This window comes from Mizuhopecten yessoensis, unplaced genomic scaffold (genome assembly GCF_002113885.1).
Source record: "Mizuhopecten yessoensis strain PY_sf001 unplaced genomic scaffold, ASM211388v2 scaffold716269, whole genome shotgun sequence".
Taxonomy (NCBI): domain Eukaryota; kingdom Metazoa; phylum Mollusca; class Bivalvia; order Pectinida; family Pectinidae; genus Mizuhopecten; species Mizuhopecten yessoensis.
This window is the reverse complement of record NW_018480032.1, coordinates 200,617-228,408: the sequence shown is the minus strand read 5'-3', so window position 1 is coordinate 228,408 and position 27,792 is coordinate 200,617. Positions and strand designations below refer to the sequence as shown.

Below are 27,792 nucleotides of genomic sequence, written 5' to 3'. Positions count from 1 at the left end.
CAATTCAACGGACTCACGTGTTTTTGTTTACGTAACTGTAGATAATCTGTCACGTGAGTTTAGTTACATTAAGTGCATATTTATGTCAGCCGATATGAGAGCAAGTTGTATACAGTAAAGGTAAATATTTTATGTATGAGACACATGAATGTCTAGATCACGTTTTGCCATGTAAGAAATGTATATGTGTTGTGTAGTTAGATTATCTAAGTCCGTGGTACTAGCCTAGAACCACGGACTTAGATCACATGACTTCCGTGTTCATGCGAGGGTATATGCTACTGATAGGCTGACATATATGCATAACAGAATCTATTCGAATCTCCTACTGTTAGAGATTAGAGTTCTACATAACGTTTCACTTGATATGTTCTCAAACACCCAATGGAAGATGTTTTTAATTGACATCAATTTGTCTGACCACAGACTATCTCCTTTAAAAAAAAAAGAATATTACTATCTACGTACCATCATTTTTATTAAAGGAAATGGTCAGCTTTTTTGGTCTAAAGACTTTAGGGTAAAGTACATCGAGTCTTACATATTATTCTGAGAAATGCAAAAAATACTGCTCAACCCAGAGACTAGCCCGAGTTTCCTCTAGCCCTGACACCAGACTTAGACATTTTGACAGATAGATGTCCGGTATGTGTTGTGTCATAGTTGATTTTTGTTGTCAGCACCTCAAAACTCTCTGATACCAAACAGTGTCAGAAGAGAATTCCACGTTTTCATATAGCAGTGCGTTCTGGCCCCACACCAGACATCTATATCTGTCAAAATGTCTAAGTCTGGTGTTAGGGCCAGAGGAAACTTGGGCTTATATATACCCAATGCAGAGACATGTAAAGCCAGATAATCCCGTAGTATAGACATCTCTGCTCAACCTGACTGTTCAGGGTTGTCTGTAAGGGTCTGTTCTTGGATAAGACAGCCTAATACTAATATTAATACCCGGCCTCCTCTGCATATATAAAAAAAAATCTCTCGTCATCAGAAAGCTACGCTATCGCAGCTAAAGACAGACCAGCTAAGGATAATTGACAGAACCTCAAGTCCAATTTCTAAACAGCTTGAAAGTTCTCCAAGAATCTGTCTGATCTTGCTTTAATAATGGTCACACTAGTCCAAAATAATTATCTCCTTTCAAATTTTTTCCATTGGACGGAGATTTTCATCAAAAATTTTGAAAGGAGATATAGTCAGTTATTTCAGACTGGCGTCACTCCAAACACCTAGCACTTTCAACCTACTCTTTGAGTTTAGTTTAGGCCCATATGCATTTCCTCCATGGAATCACTAACCCGAACAGGCCTCCCATTTGACTAGTTATAGCTGATGTCACCTTACATCTAGTTAAATTGCCCTTTTTGGACTGGAGTCCCCATTGTGACTCATTTCCGGGGACTATAGTTGTGTTAAAGCTGCAGGCTACCGCTATGGTTTCCTCACCTCCCATAGTCAAGTCCAGTAAATATTTTGCCACTAAACATTCCAAGACAGAGTTGGGTGGATTCCATTTTGAGTTGTCCCCCTTGGTCTTGCATTTGTGTCTTTTGGCAGTTCAGACTGGTTAGCCCTGAGTCAGGTTCTTGTAGAGCACACTGTAAGTGTTAGGATGTATAAATATAAGTTAAAATGTACTATGTACCATTATAATGAAGTTACTGTGTACCAGTATAACTTGGGGTGTTAAGATTTAAAAAAAAATACAAATAAAGGATTGTAAGAATTTGTGGCAAAACATACATTTAAAACAAATATGAACTGACCGAATTACGTTTCTTTTGCAGGAACAGGAGTTGTGACCTATTCAACAGAGGAGGAAAAAAGGCTGAAACATTGTATCTTACCATGCTCCACTGACGTGGTTTCATCTGCTGTATTCACGCTTTAGGTGTTTAATGAGATAACGAGTACAGAGAGAAAATTGTAAGGGTCACGGAAGTAGTACATCTCATTAGCTTTTAAACTAATTTACCAATAAATGCTTTTATATGTATATTTTGTTAAAGACATCAGTATTTGTTAATCACTAGTTTGGTTGTCTCCCCTGATTTTTTGTTTCCGTGTAATCTGCCCTCCACACTGATTGATCGGTAGTTCTCTGAACAGAAACTGACCCAATTTACCATTGAATAAACTTATGAAAACTGTTTATCTAGGGATGTATCCCCTTTGTGTTGTTTTCATTAGATGAATTTGGATAAGAATCATTTTGCTGCCAATGTACGTCTGTTGCAGTTTTGGAAATATTCATTTGTATTAAGTATTACACAATTAGTTTCATTAGCTATTTATATTATGAACAAGTCCATGTTTTAATCTGTGTTTGAATTTTAGATGAGTGGCGTAAAGAATGGCGACAGTATGTGTATTCTGATCATTTAGAACATTTTAGATGTGATCTGGTGTTTTATGTATGAACAGAACTTACTGAGAATGTTTAATGATTTATAATGATGAAGTATAACATCATTATTATCACAGTTGGCAGAAGGAAGGAACCGTCAACTAAAACCATGACATCATCGGCACGCAGAGATGGAGATGGAAGTCATATTAAATATGAAATCCTCCACCAAGGTTTGTCATTGATGTCGTGCTTAGCTAACACCCGATATGACTAACACCTAACATTACCTAAAACCGATAGCTTTTTGTTGTGCAACCTTTCTTTCTATTTGTTTAGCAATATTTCTGTACTAACATTGCTCATGTTTCTTTGTAATAGAAATAAAACCTGTTATTTTCCTGTTGACTGTTTTTTTCCTTATTCTGTTTTTATACGCCTGTCAAATTGACGGGAGTATTATGGTATGGCATTGTCCGTCCGTCCATCCGTCCGATGTAAACTTTTGTTTGTCCAGCAATCTCCTCCTACATTTTTCGAACGATCTCTTTGAAACTTGGTATACATTATAATCATGATATGAAGTTGTGTCTCCCTTAAAAGAATTTTGATTCGACAATTTTTCCAAATTTTATTGCATTTTGTTCATTTTAGTATTTGATTTTTGTCCGGCAATCTCCTCCTATATTTTTCAACCGATCTCTTTGAAACTTAGTAGGCTAAATAATCATGATATGTTGTTGTGTTTCCTTGAAAAAGAATTTTGCTTCGACAATTTTTCCAAAACCTCTTGTTGGTTTTGCTGTGCATGCCTTTTATATTACCATTGCTTAAGAATTGGGAATATCTATTTATATTCAGTTCACCGCTGCTTTTCTGCATGCTTTGCATGAAGTTTACATTTCATCTTTACCAGAATGGAATCGAATAATCTAAATCAAACTGGAGTTTAAATAATTTCTATCAAATTAGAGTTCAATTAATATCTATCAAATTAGAGTTCAAATAATATCTATCAAATTAGAGTTCAAATAATCTCTTATCAAATTAGAGTTCAAATAATTTCTATCAAATTAAAGTTCAAATAATATCTATCAAATGAGAGTTCAAATAATATCTATCAAAATAGAGTTCAAATAATCTCTATCAAATTAGAGTTCAAATAATTCTATCAAATGAGAGTTCAAATAATTTCTATCAAATGAGAGTTCAAATAATCTTTATCAAACTTTAGGTCAGATAATCATTATCAGACTTGAATTAAGGTAGTCTTTATTGAAAACATATCAGATTAACAATTCAAACACAACCAGAATTCAGCTTTGTTAATTAAAAAGTAAATTCTAACGTTATTATTGCATGAATCTAACATCTTTTTCTTTTAACATTAATGTATGTTGAATATAAGGTAATATTAGGAACTTGGGTAATGTTGACATTTGTAAAATTCTGATAGCAGGTAGTTACCTAAATACCATTGAAATATTCGGATACACCATATAACGTATTTGATGTTGAGAAAAACTTGGACGAATTCTGGTAAGATCTTGAGTTGGAGTACGATCATACAGCGCCTTATATATAGGCTTATTTTATTTTTACCACAATGAATTTTATTTTTACCACGATGAATTTTATTTTTACCACAATGAATTTCAAACTTTATTNGCCTCTATTCCGTCTTTGCGTATTGCAGAGTTATCTTCTCTTGTGAGCAGGTATTGATTGTTACGTCATTGGTTTGTGAGAATAACGTCATCAATTTTTGAGAAAACGACGTAACTTTCTCGCACAAACCAATGACGTAACAATCAATACCTGCTCACAAGAGAAGATAACTCTGCAATACGCAAAGACGGAATAGAGGCAGCAATGCCTACATCCTCTAATATCCTATTAAATCCTATTAAATAACAGATGATATTAGCCAAATAATGCCAGTGGGGACTTATTTTTGCCTCCAAAATTGAATGACTCTCTGTAAAGCAAGGAAATCTCTAAAAATATATAGTTACATAAACGTTCCTGCTCCAAATCTACATGTGTTTGATAGGTGAATGTTGAACATTTCAGTGTCTTATTTTGGATAATTATATTAAACAGTGTTTCAAGACATATTTTATTTCCACATGCCTTACATTGATACACCACAACATCATGTAGAAAACATATCTATTTAAAATAAACTCTATTTATTTTACAACAATTATGAAACAAGTTACTTCAACTTAAATTAATCACTCTTTTTGGCCCGGATGTTAGGGCACGCGAGGGGGTCTTATTGTAGGAGGATACCTTAGAACCCGGAGAAAACCCACGTCGTCGGGCAGGTGACCCCATACGTCTGATCATACCCCGGCCACCTTGGTGAAAGGCAAATGGGCTATCCACTGCACCACCCAACCTCTATTTCATGCTCTTGCAATCATACTATCCAATCAAACATTTGTATAATTAACAGTTTCTGTGGCATCAGTTATAATGGATATATAAAATATAGAGTTTCTGTGGTGTTGGCAGTACAGGATTTATAAAATAAAGAGTTTCTGTGGTAATGGCAGTATGAGATTTATAAAATATAAATTTTCTGTGGTATTGGGGTATGGGATTTATAAAATAAAGAGTTTCTGTGGTGTTGGCAGTATGGGATTTATAAAATAAAGAGTTTCCGTGGTGTTGGCNGTATAGGATCTATAAAATAAAGAGTTTCTGTGGTGTTGGCGGTACAGGATTTATAAAATATAGAGTTTCTGTGGTGTTGGCAGTACAGGATCTATAAAATAAAGAGTTTCTGTGGTGTTGGCAGTATAGGATCTATAAAATAAAGAGTTTCTGTGGTGTTGGCGGTACAGGATTTATAAAATATAGAGTTTCTGTGGTGTTGGCAGTATAGGATTTATAAAATAAAGAGTTTCTGTGGTGTTGGTAGTATGGGATTTGTAAAATATAGAGTTTTTGTGGTGTTGGCAGTGTGGGATTTGTAAAATATAGAGTTACTGTGGTGTTGGTAGTGTGGGATTTATAAAATATAGAGTTTCTGTGGTGTTGGTAGTACAGGATCTATAAAATATAGAGTTTCTGTGGTGTTGGTAGTATGGGATTTGTAAAATATAGAGTTTCTGTGGTGTTGGCAGTACAGGATCTATAAAATAAAGAGTTTCTGTGGTGTTGGCAGTACAGGATTTATAAAATATAGAGTTTTTGTGGTGTTGGCAGTATGGGATTTATAAAATATAGAGTTTTTGTGGTGTTGGTAGTATGGGATTTGTAAAATAAAGAGTTTTTGTGGTGTTGGCAGTATGGGATTTATAAAATATAGAGTTTCTGTGGTGTTGGCAGTATGGGATTTATAAAATAAAGAGGTTCTGTGGTGTTGGTAGTATGGGATTTGTAAAAAATAGAGTTTTTGTGGTATTGATAGTATGGGATTTGTAAAATAAAGAGTTTTTGTGGTATTGGTAGTATGGGATTTAAAAAATATGGAGTTTCTGTGGTATTGGTAGTATGGGATTTAAAAAATATTGAGTTTCTGTGGTATTTGCAGTATGGGATTTATAAAATATGAAGTTTCTGTGGTATTTGCAGTATGGGATTTATAAAATATGGAGTTTCTGTGGTATTTGCAGTATGGGATTTATAAAATATAGAGTTTCTGTGGTGTTGGTAGTATGGGATTTGTAAAATATAGTGTTTTTGTGGTGTTGGCAGTATGGGATTTATAAAATAAAGAGTTTCTGTGGTATTGGCAGTATGGGATTTATAAAATATAGAGTTTCTGTGGTATTTGCAGTATGGGATTTATAAAATAACGAGTTTCTGTGGTGTTTGCAGTATGGGATTTATAAAATAAAGAGTTTCTGTGGTATTGGCAGCACAGGATTTATAAAATATAGTGTTTTTGTACATCTGGTTGAGCATTAATAGATATATAACTTCCAATTTTTACGGAAGCTTCACAAGATTCGTGTTGGTTTTATCAAACAGTGCAATGTATGATGGTGAATAGCGATCCTACAGTGTACTAATTTGAAGTTAGATTATTCCGACACATATCCTGTTTACAAAGGTCCAGACGGAGTTGTCAGCTTGAATGTGTTACTTACAAATTAAAAGCAGTGTCCTATAACTAGTAGGAAATCCATTATGGTTATTTACCTATTAACATGAACAAGGCTTTCTATTTCTGTATTATTATTTAAAAGCATTATAAAGTTATGAAGCAAACACTGAATTTTAACACTACATTTAGGATTGATGTGCAGGTAATAAACAATGAGTTGACCAATGAGAAAGATGTTTACATAATCAAGCAGTTGATCTGTCCCATATAAAGTTTTGGTGGACCTGCCGGTTCATGTTTCGAGTACGATCAGACATTTCAGCAGCTAAATTTGCTATGACAACTGTTGTTGACACACCTAAGAAGAACCATGAACTGCACTTCAATACTTACATTGCGCCATGTCCAGGTAGGGCAGGTCCCAACTTCTGTTTTCTTACTGAAATCAAGTCATCACTTATCTTTTAAAAGTTTCTTACTTCTTAAGTTAGATAGTTCTTGCAGCAATATTTCCGTGTTTTTGTTAAAAAGGAAATAACAAAATAACTCTATCTTTAACTTATATGTCTCTATGCTGAACTATAATTGGAACTCTTATAGGAGATACAACACTGAGGTCTTTCTACCTTAAGTTAGATTAGCTTCTGTGTAGTTCAGTATTATGCCAATTAGTTTTATTGAATTTCACATTTAACTACTCAATCATACTGATGTCCATGTAACTTGATATTGTAAAATATGATTATTACCAAAATGTTTATTTATTTGTTTTTAAGGGGGGGAGAGGGGGAGGATGTGACTGATTTGATTGTTACACGTATAATTCAGTAAGATTTATTTTGACTAGAATTGTAACCACTTGTAACGCTGTATAAATTATTCCCCCTGTACCCTGTTAAGAAAAACTGTTATACAAGTATACATTTTCATTTAGGGATAGTTCAAGATTAAAAAAATAATATCAAGCACATACAGATAGCTATTCCTTGGGTATTGATTATATGTACAATAGTTTTCTTAAATATCAGTCAAGAAGGGAAGAAGCATTACTTTGGTCATAGTTCACATGAGAATAAAAGAAAAGAGGTGTAATTCCTCCAAAATTGGCCAAGATCCAAGTATTATTCGCAGTTACACAATGGTCCATTTGATAACAGAGTATAGGTACTACAACGAAGGATGTGTTGTTTTTTTGTATACAATGTACATATAGGTTAATATATTGTACATCATGTCCCTGTAATTGTGTATTACTTTGAACACCAGAAGATGGATGTGACTTTGCATTTCAGCCACACTTTATAGCTGCATTCCCAGTTTTGCCCAGGGAAAGATGAATAGAATCTCTCGCCCCCGAGGGGTAGAGATAGGTGAATATCAACCCGAGGTGTAGATATAGGTGAATATCAAACCGAGGGGTAGAGATAGGGGAATATCAACCCGAGGGGTAGAGATAGGGGAATATAGGGGAACATCAGCCCGAGGGGTAGAGATAGGGAAACATCAACCTGAGGGGTAGAGATAGGGGAACATCAACCCGAGGGGTAGAGATAGGGGAATATAGGGGAACATCAACCCGAGGGGTAGAGATAGGGGAATATAGGGGAACATCAACCCGAGGGGTAGAGATAGGGGAATATCAACCTGAGGGAGAAGATTCTTAGGTTGCCAAACAGGAGGCTTTGAATGAATCTTTTTCTCTTACCATGTCCACCCATTGCATAATATATGCATAATGTAGCATTTACGTTACAGGCTAAATGCCTGGTTGATGTGACGTTGATGCATTGTTAACGTTACAGGCTAAATGCCTGGTTGATGTGACGTTGATGCATTGTTAACGTTACAGGCTAAATGCCTGGTTGATGTGACGTTGATGCATTGTTAACGTTACAGGCTAAATGCCTGGTTGATGTGACGTTGATGCATTGTTAACGTTACAGGCTAAATGCCTGGTTGATGTGACGTTGATGCATTGTTAACGTTACAGGCTAAATGCCTGGTTGATGTGACGTTGATGCATTGTTAACGTTACAGGCTAAATGCCTGGTTGATGTGACGTTGATGCATTGTTAACGTTACAGGCTAAATGCCTGGTTGATGTGACGTTGATGCATTGTTAACGTTACAGGCTAAATGCCTGGTTGATGTGACGTTGATGCATTGTTAACGTTACAGGCTAAATGCCTGGTTGATGTGACGTTGATGCATTGTTAACGTTACAGGCTAAATGCCTGGTTGATGTGACGTTGATGCATTGTTAACGTTACAGGCTAAATGCCTGGTTGATGTGACGTTGATGCATTGTTAACGTTACAGGCTAAATGCCTGGTTGATGTGACGTTGATGCATTGTTAACGTTACAGGCTAAATGCCTGGTTGATGTGACGTTGATGCATTGTTAACGTTACAGGCTAAATGCCTGGTTGATGTGACGTTGATGCATTGTTAACGTTACAGGCTAAATGCCTGGTTGATGTGACGTTGATGCATTGTTAACGTTACAGGCTAAATGCCTGGTTGATGTGACGTTGATGCATTGTTAACGTTACAGGCTAAATGCCTGGTTGATGTGACGTTGATGCATTGTTAACGTTACAGGCTAAATGCCTGGTTGATGTGACGTTGATGCATTGTTAACGTTACAGGCTAAATGCCTGGTTGATGTGACGTTGATGCATTGTTAACGTTACAGGCTAAATGCCTGGTTGATGTGACGTTGATGCATTGTTAACGTTACAGGCTAAATGCCTGGTTGATGTGACGTTGATGCATTGTTAACGTTACAGGCTAAATGCCTGGTTGATGTGACGTTGATGCATTGTTAACGTTACAGGCTAAATGCTTGGTTGATGTGACGTTGATGCATTGTTAACGTTACAGGCTAAAAGCCTGGTTGATGTGACGATGATGCATTGTTAACGTTACAGGCTAAATGCCTTGATGATGTGACGTTGATGCATTGTTAACATTACAGGCTAAATGCCTGGTTGATGTGACGTTGATGCATTGTTAACGTTACAGGCTCAATGCCTGGTTGATGTGACATTGATGCATTGTTAACGTTACAGGCTAAATGCCTGGTTGATGTGACGTTGATGCATTGTTAACGTTACAGGCTAAATACCTGGTTGATGTGACGTTGATGCATTGTTAAAGTTACAGGCTAAATGCCTGGTTGATGTGACGTTGATGCATTGTTAACGTTACGTATTTACATACCTAGGGAAAGACTAATGAAATCTATTACATGTAAGTGAGCGACATCGGGTTATCTCAGTAGAGGGCTAAGATTCTGTAACATCCCAACCTCGGCTTACACCTCGGTTGGGATTATGTTACAGAATCTTAGCCCTCGACTGAGATAACTCGATCTCGCTCACTTACAGTTAATTGATTTTCTCACACTTTTTAGTTTACAAAAAACTATTTGATTTTGCTTAAGACTACAAGTATCCCGTCTGGGGCCTAACAAAATGGCCTCTTTACTACTAAATCTACATTTGAATGCTTCCGCGTAAAAATGTAGTCCGACCTTACCAGAAAGACAACATATAAGTTAAGTTAAGTTAAGCTTATTACCGGTTTATCATTTAAGATCCTCTACACCAGACTCAAATATACAATAATTACAATACATTAAATTAATAAATTATGTTAACAGTTCCATGCAATTTCTATAGAATTTCCGACTTAAAATTATATAAAAATACTTGATTTTCCCAATACTTATCTAATCTGTTTTTGAAAGAATTTTCTGTTGGTATAACACAGTGTAGATTATATTTCATCTACATCAAATATCTAACAAGATCAAAACAATATATATAACGACAAAACAGAATATTAATGATGCAGGATGTCAATTTCAAGCCGTCAATGTGTGAATGAATACATCGCAGTGTAAAACTTTCTTTTCTTTTTCTCTTACCCTATTGACTCTGTTCTATATTGGTAAAGTTGACATTACATGGGTGAATTGTTGACGTTATGTCATTGTATTGTTGACATAGCATCATACAATATTGTAACCACTTGTGAATAAACTCGTCTTAACATTAGATATCTCGCTCGTGGAAAAGTGTGGATATACCTGTCTAAGGTAGCAGACAAATATTTCTCCCACACTTCACAGGTACATTCCCGCTTTTGGTAGGGAAATGTTAAACCTGTCTTGATCTACCACGATCAAGACAGCTGACACGCGCTATTACGTCACAGACAGCGCACTTCTTTCAACATGATCTGTGACCCTGTGCACTTTTTTCAGTAAACCGATTATATCATCACTTTTAACACACATGTATAATACACATGTAAGCAATACATGGCAAGCTCAGCATTCCAATAGTTCAAAATAGGCGAATGTGTTGCTGTAGGAAAAAATGGTGAAAAGGGAAGAATTGTTGATGATAGTTCAGTGCATTGGGGTCAAAAATACAACTTTGCAGTGAAGGCATTTTTTACGGTATGAAAATGTGGGATGAGATATTTGTTAGGTTTAGCACTCGGCTTATCTCTGTCTACATCACACAGGAGTGATAGATTCTATTACTCTTCTCTCATAACGTAACAATCAAAATGTCCAAATAATGACACTTGGACGAAATGACCCCAAAGCACGAGATGCACTGTTAAGAAGTGTGTATATAGTTATTACATGTATATGTGCTACAGTGGAGGGGTATATCTACTTGAATTGACCTTACGATAGTGTAAATGCCTGAGGTGGGTAGGAGATAAGGGTAGAAGCACCCAACCTTTGGACAGTACTTTGTTACCCACAGAGATAGCAAGTGGTCAGTAAGAGGCGAAGGGACTTAAAACCATACCAAGGTAAGGTAAAATCATTGAACACCTACAACTTATTAATAACATTATGTAAATCTACAACGTTTATTTCATTGTTATATGTCAAATATATAAACTGTTTAAAGTGGGCAACATTTTGGAAGTTGGAACTCCGTTAATGAAAATTAACAAAAGTGATGGTCAAAAAAGGTTTCCTTGTAAACATTCCCCTGTTTACCCTCGTCAAGTCAGCTGAGGCGTTGAGGTGATCTATTGTGATTGTCTTCTGATAGTTGTTACCTGTAGGTGTTGGCGTGCATTGTTGGTCATCGGTATTTTTTTTATATCTCTGGCATCTCTGAACTTTACTAGTGAATTTCACCAACATTTTATAAAATGGCCCTTAGAGGATGAAGATCAGATTCTGTACATATAAAGGGGATGACCGCTGCAGGGGCTGACAGGCGTGGATGTAAGAGATCACAGAGCACAAAACCTTTAAATAACACCTTCTCTGAATCATACGAGTGGATTATCTCAAATGTTCTATAAAATGATCCTTAGATGATAAGGATCAGAATTTCTGCTCAAGAAGGGGCTGACCCCCCCTCTTTAATTTGGGTTTACCTTTGTCCAGTTGGAATTCATATTGCCTTTGAATGCCGACTGAAAGCAGTTCAGTACTGTAATTTACGAGTTTTTGAATCTCCGTAACAATTATGTAACACTTATTATCCTCTCGCAAAGAAAGTTGAGGGGATATAGGATTCTGCCCAGAATTTCATGAAACTTCATACAAGTGTTTAGTATGACAATACCTTGAAAAGGTTCACATTTCAGGTTTCTATATTGAAGGTCAAGGTCACTGTTACTATTTGTAGAATAAACATTGTCATCGCTCTACCAACTTCATTCCTCAAGGTAATTATGACAAAGCTTTGAACAAGTTTGTATTTCGGGTTTCTACGTTTTTTTGGAATGGCAATATCTTGAACAAGTTCGCATTTTAGGTTACTGCGTTTAAGGTCAAGCTCACTATTTTTACAAAAAAACTTTGTCATCGCTCTATTGACTTCATTCCTGACGATGGAGTTTCATGGAACTTCATAAAAGAGTTTGGTATGGCAATGCTTTGAACAATTTCTCCTTTTGGGTTTCTTCGCTGAAGGTCAAGGTCACTGTTACTATTTTTAGAAATAAACTTTGTCATCGCTCTACCTACTTCATTTCCTCTCACATATGTCACAATGTGGGAATGCGAGGGGATTTGTTACACTTGTGATGCCTTGTTATTATTCAGCATTTAGTTTGAATATTGCATTTATCATTTATGTATACCTATGCCTGTTAAATGAATAGAACAGCCATCTGTCCATGGAGGGTCAGTGGTATCCAACGTAACAATTATGACATCATAACAATGACATTAATATTCTGCTCATGGCATTCATTAGGCTATGCATGCCATTTGAAGATGGTAAGGTTATACAGTGGCAATGCCATACAATGGTAAAGATAGTTTACAAAATAATGTACAACAACAGTAACAATATTGTGGTGGTCGGGTGGCGTAGTGGATAGCCACATGCCTTTCACCTAGGTGACCGGGGTTCGATTCCCCTATCAGACGTGAAAAGGTATGGGGTCACCTGCCTAACCCGTTGGTTTTCTCCGGGTACTCCGGTTTCCCCCCACATTAAGATCTCTGTGTGCGCTAACATCAAGAGGGATTAATAGAAGTTGAAATAACTTGTTTCATAATTGTTGTAAAATAAATAAAGTTTATATTTATATTATGAAAATATTGTACAAAGAATTAAAAGTACAGTACCAATTATGCATAAAGAATCGAAAATACATTGCAAATATTGTGTAAATAATTCAAATACAGTACAATCATGATTCTAATTCACTACGTTCAACCTAACATAAAGCATTTATCATATAAAACTCAACACCTATGTATGGGAGTGGCCTTCGACGGTCAACCATTTTATTTAAGGAACAGGTACATGAAATACAAGGGCACCTGCCCGATCCTTCTCCCCTTCTCCCTTCTCTTCGTCCTGAATCCAGATTCCCTTTCCAGAATCATCCCTGGAGTTCGTGCCTGTCTCAAGGAAAACGGGGAAATTTCATAATTCTATGATTTAACAAAAGGAAATATAATTTCTTGAAGTGAATCGATGAACCGTCAAGACTCGAATGACTGTTACCCTCAAACTACATTTATGACTCTATAGACACCCATGTCACACCTGTAACACGTGCGGTTACCTGTTACCCGTCCCGCCTCACACGGCTACCTGTGTCACCTTGGTCTCATATCCAGACACTAGTACACCTGTACTACCTGCACTACATACATTAAGGTATACCGTGACTATAATAAATACATATATTGTATTAAGAATTGAAAATACAGTACAAATATTGTATAAAGAATTATTGCCAATGACAGTACAAATACTTTATACACAATTACAGTTACAGTAAAAAAACACGTCAGCTGGTGTAGGTTTTAATACATACCTAACGCCACTCCATTTATGTGTCCCTAGTCAATGAGATGGAAAGTACACCTGATATTGCACATGTTACCTGAATAATACCTACAGTTCTCATATCTATGTACATCAACGATACAAAAATCGCAAACAAAATTTATCTTTTTCCGATAAGTGTGATGGCAACAGGTGTACTCAGTGTGTGACAATATAGGACTTGTGACTAGGTAACCTTTCAGTTTCTAAGTCCTAGATAGCAGGAAAAGGGACTAGGAGATCTTTCCTGTCTCTAGCCCCTAAACAACAGGACATCGAAATAGGGAACAAGTGTATTCCTCATCCCTAAATAAGGGGACAAATGAGCCAGTCTTTTTAACTACTAGTGCCTCTTGTTGGGGACACTGTGTTCTTACAACGCGAAAGAAGTTATTAAATCAGCATTCAATATTTTATGATTTTATTTAATAGTCTAGCCGGAATTTAGGTCAAAATACATATATCTCACTTTAGGGTTCTCACTTTAGGGTGATCCCAAACACCTGTTTCCTTATAGCTTACCCTCGCAGTTTTGTTTGCTTTTTATCGCAGCTGATTTCTAACACCAAACAATTGTATTACAGATACACACATACAAATATTAAATATTACGCACTGATCAATTTGAACCTTATATTTAATTTTGTCTCCTAATAAAGATGGCCTCTTTAGTGTTGTTACATAAGGTGTTGTTCTACAAGTTTCAACAAAGAGAGTTCATCACTATCACAAGATAATTGTTTGAAACATTTGCTGATGATATATGTGTCTAGTAGAATTAGGTCACAAAGGTTTAGATATCAATGTCATAGTGTGTGTACTTGATAAAATCTTCATTTGTCGCTGTACTGCTGGTCAATCGACACTGATCATGTGTCGTCAGTGATACTGACCTACCGTCAGAGCTGGTCATGTGTTGGGAGTGTTACTTATGGCCTGTTACTATGACAGGCGGTACATACGTTCTCACTGACAGAACTGTTACCACGACAGACAGTACTTAGTCACTCACAGGTCTGTTATTACAACAACCAGTGATACTTATAACTAGCTGTTCCACCAAGAAAAGTAATGCCATTTGAGATGATGAAAAAAAAAGGATATGTCAATTTTTCAGACGAGGAGGCGGAGGACCAGAGCAACCGGGATATGGCTGCAGTGACTAAAAATGACGAGGAGCAAGGTAAGCAGCCATATTTACATCAGTGTCAGTATTTATTTACCTGGCCCTGGTTGCTGAAAACTTTAACCAGTGGTTAGTGAAAAGTTTCAATTGTTGCCAAAAAGAAAAAAGGAAAATATATTCTTAAAACTCATCAGTCTGGTCTGTCTCGGCAAATCTGTAGATGTGAAAATATATTGGATGTTCTTGATTCTGTTGTACATATATTTATATTCAAAGTTTTCCCTAAGCACTGGTTTAACTAACCAAGATTTGTGCATCTGATATATTTATACGCACCTGCTGTTGGTATAGCTAGTGTATGAGTTACTTATTGTATAATATCCAGGAAAAGGAAGAGCCAACACAAATAGTCCGTTAAGAGTAGATTTAAGTTAAACTCATCCTCAGCTTGGATTTAGATACTGCTATGGATTGTGACAAAGTTTTTAGAATAACAAGTGGCAAATTCAATGAATGTCAACTTGCAAATTCAATTAAGTGCACCTGTACTTCATGTAGGGTTTACCATTGTCTAGTTGGCATTCATATTGCATATGAATGCCAACTGAAAGCAGTTCTTATCATGGCATTAATAGGCCGTCAAGAGATTATTTAAGTTCAGCCATCCTCAACTTGGGTGTATACTTCTAAAGATAGTGACACACGTTTTTTTTATAGAAATTATGAAAAATTAAGAGATTCAACAAACTTAAAAAGCCAGTGGTGTGTACCACTTTTACAACAGAAGGAAACTTTTTATTTCTATGTAAAATATCTATCTTACTGAGTTCATGTATGACTTTGTCCTGAATAGAAATACTTCCAGGAGAAAAACACTTTCTCTGAATATTCCATGCATACGATGACTTCAGGGATCGAACCCTGGCCGCCTGCGTGGAAGGCCGGAGTGTTAACCACTCGACTAACCTGCACATATGTATTTTATAATATTGTATTGAGATGCTTTCGTGATATGTTTACAGTAAATACCATGTAAATAAGCCATTGTATTGTTTGTGTAGGTGCGGGGTGGTGGACGACCATAACACCATATAAGGTATTTGTGCTGGTACTTCTGTTGCTGGCCTTCCTGTTAAACCAGCTGGACCGCTTCATGCTCGCCATCACCAACAGATCTATTGCTCAGGAAATCCATTATGGTGACAAGGGCTGCATGGCTAATACCACCTTTACCAAAGCTGAACTTGAAGGCATCAAATGTGAGAACATCATATCACAGTCCAAGTAAGCTTTTGCGAGATAATTCTATTATAGACCAAAACTGCAGGTAGAATCATTTAAGGATTGAATCCTGTTTTGTTGAGGTTTATGGGGTATAAATTGCTTTAGAAGCACACCTGGGTCCTGAAACCTTGTACTGAGGAAGAGTGTAGCTTCTTTGAGGTTGATTGGCAGTGTGTTAAAGATCAAAATTGGTCGTTAAATCTTTAAAAAGCTTCTCCCTAAGACCAGTTGATTGTATTTTAACCTTGTTTGCTAGGAAGTATCCTTTTGATAAGCAGATTTTAAAATAGTATACAAAGGAAGGGTGTTATGCCACTTGGTACTGAAAGACAGATCCTAAAATGGGAAAGGTTTGTACCATGATAGTATTAACTCATTCACCCCTGAAGACACATTTAAACTCTTCCAATTCAATGGTTGGAATAGTTCATCATGAAATTTCAGGGGTGAATGAGTTAATGATATATTTTGCCATGATTGCTTAAAAATCCAGGTGAATTTTACAGGCCCTCTAGACCTCTTGTTTAGCATGTCTCCATGAATTTGTCTTCTGAATAGTAATGAAGGATTAGAAATTATTTAGGTAAAGGTTACACTTGACCAATTTTGAAATAAAATGCTTGTGTACAAGGAGGTGGGGGTGGAAACGAAGTTGTGGGTGTGGGTGAAGGAGGGACGGGTGATGGGAGGTATTGTAAGGTAGGGAAGGTGGGACTATATCTATGCTAGCCCACGCTTACTTTTTGTTTTTTAGGCTGTAATTTGATTAACTAGATTCCTTCAAATATTTACGAAATTCCAATGACTAATTACCATATTGCCCGTACTTGTTATTTGATAACAGGTAGCTTCTTGTGTTGTGTTGTACAATTTGGAACCAGTGGCTACAGTCAACAAGTAGTGTTGTTTATATTGTGTTGTTTGTTGTGTTGTAGCTGTACATCAACCTTGAACAACGAGACCAGTCTGGTGTGTAAGTGGGATTACAACGGCCAGGGCCTGCTGTACCAGATCATCGCTGGCCCCGTGTTCATCGTCATCTTTACATTCTCGGGAATATTTGTCGGATTCATGGCTGACAAGTATAACCGAAAGAATCTACTGGCCGTTTGTTGTATATTTTGGTCGGTGATGACGCTACTTATGGGATTTGTCCAGGACTACTGGCAGTTGGCACTTCTCCGCTTCGGCCAGGGCCTGGGGTGAGTTGTATAATGGGATGAACAGGGACATCTTCAAAATTCAACGGTTCCGGCCTTGATATACATATCTTTTCTACACCCTTGAAATATGTCATGACAAAAAACTGAAGGCTCCATGTGCGCCACCTTGCAGATGGTACGAGTTCACTAGTCTGATGTCTATGGTGAAGATGAAAGGAATGGGGCAGTAACACACCATTTAAATATTCCAAGCGGGTATAGAAAATATGGATCTTGAGACCCTGGCCCTTGATTTTGAAATGGAACAAGGACTGAGGAAGTTTTTTTGGGGTGACCTTTTCTTAACATTTGTTAGGAAATGTAATGCATTTGTATAGGTAATTCATTATTGTTCATTCAAATTCTAATCACGAAACTTTGAAAATCATTTATGAGACACAGGAAAAGAGTTTCGGCTGCTGTTTTAGAAAGAAGTATAAAATATTACTCATTAAGTTGAAACCACAAAAATTTGGTCGTGACTTTTTCAGGGAAGCTGGATGTACTCCGTTTGCTGCCTCCATTATAGCCGACTACTTCACGCCAGAGACACGAGGACTGGCTATAGGAATCTACAACTGGGGTATCTATATGGGGTACAGCCTAGCCTACGCCTTTGGTAACTTTGTTACACTGGCCAACATCAACGGCCAGGTGAGTGTGACAAGTGCGACTTCTAAAACAAAACATGCAAAAGAAGTCACCACATTTATTGATTGGGAATAAAAATTCTCTCCTTATTGTCTCAAGAGTTGTCTCCCGGTTTCCTGTTTAAGTTATTTCTGTCACCCCCTAGACATCCTCGATATCCAGGGGTTACGCTCACTTTAGCTCTCTGCACCCCTGCAATATGTCGTAGCAAAATTGAAGGCTAAATGTGCAGCACCTTATGGACCAGAAGAGAAGACTAGTTCGATCCTTTGATGTACATCAAAAGAATCTCGCGGTCACGTAATGGTAAAAATTGACAGGCTTTGAAGTCGGGCGTCTCTCCTTTGTAATCTTCAAAGGACAGGTATCAGTCTAGCGATTGGTCAGTTTTTTTTACCTGAGACCAATCAAACAACTATCTTCGTGCCTTCAATTTTGCTATGACATATTCCAGGGGTGCAGAGAGTGAAAGTGAGCGTAACCCCTGGATATCGAGGATGCCCCTCCTCAGAGGAAAGTGTAAGTTAATATTTGTCTTTCATTTTTTCCTCAAAGGGATGGAGATGGTCCTTTTTCCTGTCTGGAGCTCCAGGAATTATCCTTGGAGTTGTTATATTCATAGCTCTGAAAGAGCCAGAAAGGCAAAGAGACACCAGCAAAGGAGATGATAAAACTCCTGTAATAGAGTTAACAGCTGGGGAAAAAATTAAAAAACTCGCCAGGTATTTTATCAGACCTTCAGTGCTTCTGATCTGCCTGGCAGGATCTATCAGGAATGCATGTGAGTAAATAGTCTGTATTGTGTAGCTCTATGGTAATATGATGTTATACTGTAGGTATGTAGTGTAATAGTCTTCAATACCACGGTACTATGATGTTATACTGTAGGGATGTAATGTTATTGTCTTCAATACCTCAGTAATATGATGTTATGCTGAAGGTATTTAATGTTATAGCCTACAATTCCACGCTTATATGATGTTATACTGTAGGGATGTAATGTTATAGTCTTCAATCCCACGGTAATATGATGTTATACAGTAGGTATGTAATGTTATAGAGCTGGGGAAAAAATTAAAAAACTCGCCAGGTATTTTATCAGACCTGCAGTGCTTCTGATCTGCCTGGCAGGATCTATCAGGAATGCGTGGGAGGAAATAGTCTGTATTGTGTAGCTCTATGGTAATATGATGTTATACTGCAGGTATGTAATGTTATAGTCTTCAATAACACAGTAATATGATGTTATGCTGTAGGTATGTAATGTTATAGACTTCAATACCACAGTAATACGATGTTATACTGTAGGTATGAAGTATTGTCTTCAATACCACAGTAATACGATGTTATACTGTAGGTATTTAATGTTATAGTCCACAATACCACGGTAATATGATGGTATACTGTAGGTATGTAAATTGAAATGTTATAGCCTTCAATACCACAGTAATACGATGTTATACTGTAGGTATGTAGTGTAATAGTCTTCAATACCACGGTACTATGATGTTATACTGTAGGAATGTAATGTTATTTTCTTCAATACCACAGTAATATGGTGTTATACTGTAGGTATGTATTGTTATAGACTTCAATACCACAGTAATATGGTGTTATACTGTAGGTATGTAGTGTAATAGTCTTCAATACCACGGTAATGTGATGTTATACTGTAGGTATGAAGTGTTATTAATGTTATAGTCTTCAATGCCACGGTAATATGATGTTATATTGTAGGTATGTAATGTTATAGACTTCAATACCACAGTAATATGGTGTTATACTGTAGGTATGTAGTGTAATAGTCTACAATACCACGGTGATATGATGTTATACTGTAGGGATGTAATGTTATAGTCTTCAACACCACAGTTATATGATGTTATACTGTAGGCATGTAATGTTATTTTCTTCAATACCACAGTAATACGATGTTATACTGTAGGTATGAAGTGTCATAGTCTTCAATACCACAGTAATACGATGTTATACTGTAGGTATATAGTGTTATAGTCTTCAATACCTCAGTAATATGATGTTATGCTGAAGGTATTTAATGTTATAGCCTACAATTCCACGCTTATATGATGTTATACTGTAGGGATGTAATGTTATAGTCTTCGATACCACGGTAATATGATGTCATACTGTAGGTATGTAATGTAATTGTCTTCAATACCACGGTAATGTGATGTTATACTGTAGGTATGTAAATTGAAATGTTATAGCCTTCAATACCACAGTAATACGATGTTATACTGTAGGTATGAAGTGTTATTAATGTTATAGTCTTCAATCCCACAGTAATATGATGTTATAATGTAGGTATGTAATGTTATGGTCTTCAATACCACGGTAACATGATGTTATACTGTAGGTACGTAATGTTATAGTCTTCAATCCCACAGTAATATGATGTTAAACTGTAGGTATGTAATGTTATAGACTTCAATACCACAGTAATACGATGTTATACTGTAGGTATGAAGTGTCATAGTCTTCAATACCACAGTAATATTATGTTATACTGTAGGTATGAAGTGTCATAGTCTTCAATACCACAGTAAGATGATGTTATACTGTAGGTACGTAATGTTATAGTCTTCAACACCACAGTTATATGATGTTATACTGTAGGTATGTAATGTTATTTTCTTCAATACCACAGTAATATGATGTTATACTGTAGGTATGAAGTGTTATAGTCTTCAATACCACAGTAATATGATGTTACACTGTAGGTATGTAATGTTATGGTCTACAATACCACGGTAATATGATATTATACTGTAGGTATGAAGTGTTATTAATGTTATAGTCTTCAATACAACGGTAATATGATGTTATACTGTAGATATGAAGTGTTATAGTCTTCAATCCCACAGTAATATGATGTTATACTGTAGATATGAAGTGTTATAGTCTTCAATCCCACAGTAATATGATGTTATAATGTAGGTATGTAATGTTATAGCCTACAATACCACAGTAATATGATGTTATAATGTAGGTATGTAATGTTATAGTCTACAATACCACACAATGGTGCCTAGTTAATAATCTACATGGTAAAACAGCTGAATTATCATGGAGAAATCTGAAAGAATAACTCATCCTAAAACACACCAAATGGAGGGCAGAGCAATCCAATTATAAGTAGCTTGAGTTAGTAATACACAACTGTATGCAGTGTAACCTCATTATTATGACTGTTACCATTTGTCCAGAACAAATTTGGCTGTATTAAGGAGCGAAACATATACTTCCATCAATACTCGAGATTTTTGCTTATGTTGAACTACTCTTTATTTTAGCAGCTTTAATTTCATGTTTCGAACAGGATTGACAATATTTATTTATATTTGCTTGATCTGATTGGAGTTTTATAGTATATTAAGGAATTTCAAGAAAACTATACTTACAAGAAATATGGACTGTGAAAAATATTGACAGTAAGCAAGGTGCAAAAATGAAACAAGGGGCATTAAATCGAGGTTTTACTGTATATAATCTGTTTGAATCATACTGCCAAAATATCACATGAAATGTCTTTATAATGTTCCTGTAATGATTAATCCTGTATTATATTTCAGCGGGATATGTGTTTGCCTACAGTACACAGCCATACTTCACTCTGATTGGTCAGACGAAGGAACAGATTGGTACCTGGATGTCATGGATACCGCTCGTAGGCGGTAGTCTTAGCGTACTGGTCGGAGGTTTTATTGCCGACCGAGTCGTCAAGAAACGAGGATTGTATGGCAGAATATCTATTATATTTATAAGCCTGGTAGGTGTTTTTCTTGAAATACAGGATATTATTGTTTATGTAGATTTATACGGAAGTAGCAGAGGCTAGTTTTCACATTCTTGGAGTTTTATGTATTGCTTACATAAGTTAATATCATGAGTATTTAATCTTTGCTTTATTAGTAAGATAGTGAAATAGCAAAAAAAGTTGTTTTTTTTTTTACATAAAATGCAAACTTTTCATCACATATTGAAAGATGCCATACACTTACTGATCCTGGTATAGAAGATTGGAGATAATTTGTAAGGAAGTCTGTCCGTCTGTCCATCTATCTGTCAGTTTTCATAGGACAACATTTAAAGTTATACTAGGTCAACCAAAATGAAACTTCACAAACAATTTCCTTGCCAAATGTATATACGTTGCTATATACATAATAGGAATTCGTTGAAAAGTCCAAGGGTTAAAGGTCAGTGTTTCTATAAATATATAAGGTCAGTGTTACTATAAATATAAAATCAGCTTCGTTTACAGGACTTGTCCTGGACTCAAAAGAAAATGACAGTTAATATATTGATAGAAAATCTTTCCTTGAGTTCTACTTCAAGTGATAAATGTAGTTCTTCAAATTTTGGTTTAGCTCATTAGTTACTTGTGAGTAGCAGGTTTTTGTTCGTTATTTCTATCCCTCCGTATTGAATCGCTTTATTTATAACTCACACCAAGGAAAAATTCTGCTGGGAAATTTTCAATGCGGTTAAAGTTTTACCTGTTTAGAATTTACCATGACAGGAAATATCAGTACAAACATACCATATATAGGAGTGAAACATAGAGGGCGAAATTAACACAAGGCGAATGTGGAATTTATCAGTAAAGGGCAAAATTAACACAGGGCGAACATGGATTTTATCAGTAAAGGGCGAAATTAACACAGGGCGACCATGGATTTTATCAGTAAAGAGCGAAATTAACACAGGGCGACCATGGATTTTATCAGTTAAGAGCGAAATTAACACAAGGCGAACATGGATTTTATCAGTAAAGAGCGAAATTAACACAAGGCGAACATGGATTTTATCAGTAAAGGGCAAAATCAACACAAGACGAACATGGATTTTATCAGTAAAGGGCAAAATTAACACAAGGCGAACATGGATTATATCATTAAAGGGCAAAATTAACACAAGGCAAACATGGATTTTATCAGTAAAGGGGAAAATTAACACAGGGCGACCATGGATTTTATCAGTAAAGGGCAAAATGAACACAAGGTGAACATGGATTTTATCAGTAAAGGGCGAAATTAACACAAGGCCAATATGGATTTTAACAGTAAAGGGCAAAATTAACACAAGGTGAACATGGATTTTATCAGTAAAGGGCAAAATCAACACAAGACGAACATGGATTTTATCAGTAAAGGGCAAAATCAACACAAGACAAACGTGGATTTTATCAGTAAAGGGCAAAATTAACACAAGGTGAACATGGATTTTATCAGTAAATGGCAAAATGTTCCCCATGTAGAGTATTAATCCAACATTTATAGGAGCTCTGAATCCATTGGGGATCGTAGTGGTGCTGAGAGGCTAATCGTAGCTTTTCGTAAATCTGTAAAAGTTTTGTGTTTTATTGTAGATCATAGCGTCACCTTTTGCAGCTGGCACCCTCTACTTTGACCCACCTGCTGCCTTTGCCTTCCAGATACCTACTTACTTATTTGGTAACTCTCACTTCATCTAGTTAGAGTTCAGAAATACATTAATCATAAATATCACTTTGGCCTTGACTACTTAACATTGTGAGACAAGGCTTTCAGTCGAATTTGTGACACAAAGGATTAGGAATGCTATCAGATACTGTATGTGTGTTCTCTCTGTACATTGTAAACCTACTAAGGTCACTATACAGTCAAGCCTGCTCACAAGACCACCTCTATTAAAAGACCACCTGTGATAAAGAGACCACTTGAAATTTTCCCACATTGTAGTAATTTAATTGTGCTCTGAACCTGTATAAGAGGCCACCTTTTAGACTTCTCAAGGATGGTCTGCTAATACTGGTTTGACTCTATTATATTATTAGCTCACCTGCCCAAAGGGCAAGTGAGATTATGCTGTGATGCTCACTGTCGTCCATCTGTCAACATTTCACTAAAATGCTTAACTAGTCCTGAATGGCTAAATGAATTTTAACAAAACTTGGCTGGGAGCATTGCTAGGCTTAGGGAAATCAATTTTTGCGGCCGGGGAGCTTATGCCGTGGTGCGACGTCCATTGTCAATATTTTACTTTAAACAACTTCTTCTTATTAAATAACCAAAAGGCCTCTTCTTCTTAATAACCAAAAGGCCTAGGGTATTGATATTTAGCCAGAAGCAAACTGGGATAAAGGGCTACCAAATTTGTTCAAATAAATGACCTTCACCTATTTTCAAAGTCACAGGGGTCAAATATGTTAAAAACTTTAAGCAACTTCTTCTGAATAACCAAAAGGACAAGTATGGCGACATTGTTCAGTAGATTGCTGGGATGAAAGGCTATCAAGTTTGTTCAAATAAATGACCTTCACCCATATTTTAGGTCACAGGGGTCAAATATGTTAAAATCTTTAAACAACTTCTTCTGATTAACCATGAGGCCCAGAATGATATTTAGCCAGTAGCATGCTAGGATGAAGGACTACCAAGCTTTTTCAAATGAATGACCTTGACCCACTTTCAAGTTCACATTTGGTCAAATATGTATAAACATTTAAATGACCTAATTTCAATAAACAAAAAGGATAGGGTGGTGTTATTTTGCAAGTTGCATCCTGAGATGAAGGGCTATAAAATTTGTTCAACATAATGACCTTTCAAGGTCACAGGGGTGAAATGTTTTTTAATCTTTAAACAGGTTCTTTTGAATTACTTTTAATCATAAATACTGATATTTTGCCTGTAGCTTTATTTTAGATCACTTTTAAGGTTACAAGTGTAAGATTTATACCAGGTGAGCGATGCAGACCCATTGGGCCTCTTGTGTTTAAATGAAGGTTGTGGCCCCATTTGTCTGTTTCATATAAAAACTATAGCAGGTGAGCTGTTAAGGCCTCTTGTGTTAGTTAACTAAAGATTACCTATTTAAATACTTTTGTTCTAGATATGTTTGTTTAATCTTGCATGATACTTACTGATTATCTACCTTTTTCAATGATATTACTGTACCATCATCTTTCCCACTAGATTTCGATTTTTGACCTAGATGTGACTTTTGACCTTCACAGGTGAGATGTGGATTGGTATCACGTTAGCTGTCATCGTGGAGCTGATGCCTGTTGATATCAGGACGACAGGTATCGCCCTCTACCTGTTTATTATCACAAACATTGGCGGCAATGTTCAGCTCCTCATACCCAGTATACGGGACGCATTTGAATCTGCCGAATACAGCAAGTCTGAGGCGTGGAGAGGTAAGCCCTATTGCAATCCTTTCTTGTCCTTCGTCATTCTTTGTCTTTCCTCTGTGAATGTTTTACATTATAGCTGTAATCAATTTACTACAGAAGAGATTTTATTGATATTTACTTAGAAGGTTACTTATTTATTTTCTGCCATCATCGTGAGGAAATGTTATTTTCGGGCCAATCAGAAATCCAATATGGCTGCAACAGCTGTCATTTTGAACAAACTATTTCAAAATTAAACTCAAATTCTAATGGGCTAATTTAACTTAACCTTGGTAGGAATGATCTACCAAGAATTACAACAATTGTTTACTTTTCAGTCAAAATCAGAAATCCAATATGTCTGCCAAAGCTGCTATTTTGGAGAACTACTTTGAACTAGTTTTTCTCAACTTTTAAATTAAATTGTGGATCAAACCAGACTTGCATGGAATGATCTAATGAAGGTCCTGACAAAATGCTAGTGTCGTTTTGGTTCGTAAAAAAACCCAATATGACAGCTGTTGCAGCCATATTCACATGGCTGCAAATTTGAAACCTTGATCCAAGGTTCCTGGGCCCCAGTGGAGGCCATGGATCAGATGGTTTACATGGAAATAATGCTTTGGGGTATCTATATGGAAAGGAATAGGAAACAAATATGAAGCATGATTATTGAAGTCTATAGGTAATGAACTATCACAAAACTTGTGAACCTCCTGCCCATTGATTTCACCTTTATTTTGGCTTTCAGAATGAATCCTAATTTACTAAACAAACAAAACTATATAGAGAAAAATGCCATAAAAAAAACTATTATTCTTATTAACAGTGTAATTATTTGAATTAGTGTGTTTTTGTTGTTTGCAAGATTGGTAACAAATTTTCTTGCTTTTCCTCCATCACTATTTCAGTTCACATCTCAACAACATAAAATTACTGTAGTACAACATATTTGACTGTTTCAGCCCATGACCTTCTTTTCATTATGGGTTGTTGGTATAAATATAGTAGGTACAACAGTAAAAAAAAGATGACCTTTTCATTGTAAATTGTCAATGTGACCTCATGGTTTTGGTGACCTTGAGGTATGGTTTGTGATATTAACCTCTTCCATTGTTTATGTGACCTTTGACCCTCTATTCTATTCCAGCCACACTCTACATCCTGTACCCTGGACCTTACATTTACGGAGCTCTTGTCTACATCCTGGTCTTCTTTGTCATCAAGCGTGACCTGAAACGTGCACAAAGCAGCAACTATCATGAGATGGGACCAAGTGGAGAAGGCAAATAGGACACGATAGTCTTTGTATAGAGTCCAAACTGGAATCATTCCAACAGATTTCAGTATGCCATATCATTCCTAAGTAGACTTATCAACATGATGTAGGAATACTTCTACATAAGTCTCATGGTCGACTTTGGCAGCAGAATGTTTATACAAAATTAGAACAATAATTATTATTGTATAAATTATCTGCAGAACCCTGTCAATTTATAAAGATCAGTATTTCCTGTGGATTTTGGTCTGACTTTTGGACAGATGGGAGGCAACAAACACATCTGAGTAGTACATCTGGTCCCAGAGTGAGGCTCAGTTATAGGCTGTATCAAAATACATAGACTGTAGATGGTACATACCCCGGTACTCAAGTTAAAAATCTGTTGTCTGGTGAAACAAGGTGGGTCTAGATGGCTGCCATTTATATAGTTAGACAGGGTTACATCTTACATTCAGACAGCAAATTGTATTTAGAGAATTGCTATTCTACTGTCAAATATGTGTGGTTTCCCTACCAAATATTGGTGGTAGTTTCCAAAATCTATGAAAATATCATTATATTTCAAAATGTTTAAAAGGTACAAGAATCTGAAAAAAAGGGTACCATTTTGTAATAGGTAAGACATGGAAATTGGAATTGTAAGAGTGAATTTTTTATAGACATGGGAGTAAACATTGTAAGAGTGATTGTGTTATAATTAAGGTTGCTTTCATTTATTCTGGTTGAAACAGTTCAGGTGGCACAGAAATAATCTGCAGTAAGCTAACTCACTTAGACTAGGTCTGTGCTGAACATATACAGGACTGAGCTAAAACCTGCACAGTTTTTAATTTCATGACAAATAAATAATAACATATCAAAACTAATATGTGCTTCTGTCATACATGCAAGGTATTTCATTACATTCCTGAAAATATACATGTGAATCAACCTTGTTTTAATAAATGAGTGACTGTTTTATGATTAAGACAAGGAAGTAAGATTTGTAAGAGTGAATTTTTCATAATTTTAGACAGGAAAGTCAAGACTTTTTAGAGTGAATTGTGTTTTTCTTATGACAAGGAATTTAAAATTGTTAAACAGTTAATGTTTTATAGAAAGGAGTGTATGAATTGTAGCAGTGAATGTTTCTGAGTTAATTAATACATTGAAGTAAGAGTTGTAGCTGTAAATATGTTGGAGAATCTGAAGGTGTGTGGGAGATACTCGTGTTGGAGAATCTGAAGGTGTGTGGGAGATTCTCGTGTTGGAGAACCTGAAGGTGTGTGGGCGATACTCTTGTTGGAGAACCTGAAGGCGTGTGGGAGATACTCGTGT

The 27,792-nt window shown here is 36.2% G+C and overlaps 1 protein-coding gene across 2 annotated transcripts; it reads left to right on the top strand.

Moving 5' to 3' along the window:
- LOC110442462 (MFS-type efflux pump MSMEG_3705-like) lies at positions 1–27,792 on the top strand. Of its 2 annotated transcripts, XM_021486088.1 has the most exons (12): positions 1–120; positions 1,794–1,932; positions 2,491–2,586; positions 14,865–14,930; positions 15,935–16,157; positions 17,093–17,359; positions 17,851–18,013; positions 18,566–18,791; positions 21,604–21,800; positions 23,403–23,487; positions 25,032–25,217; positions 26,344–27,792. In XM_021486088.1, exons 3-12 carry the CDS (start codon positions 2,523–2,525, stop codon positions 26,484–26,486), a joined length of 1,620 nt encoding a protein of 539 aa, XP_021341763.1. In that variant the 5' UTR covers positions 1–120; positions 1,794–1,932; positions 2,491–2,522; the 3' UTR covers positions 26,487–27,792. The 2 variants fall into 2 exon arrangements, with proteins under 2 accessions (XP_021341763.1, XP_021341761.1); XM_021486086.1 differs by lacking the exons at positions 1–120; positions 1,794–1,932; positions 2,491–2,586 and adding an exon at positions 6,680–6,822.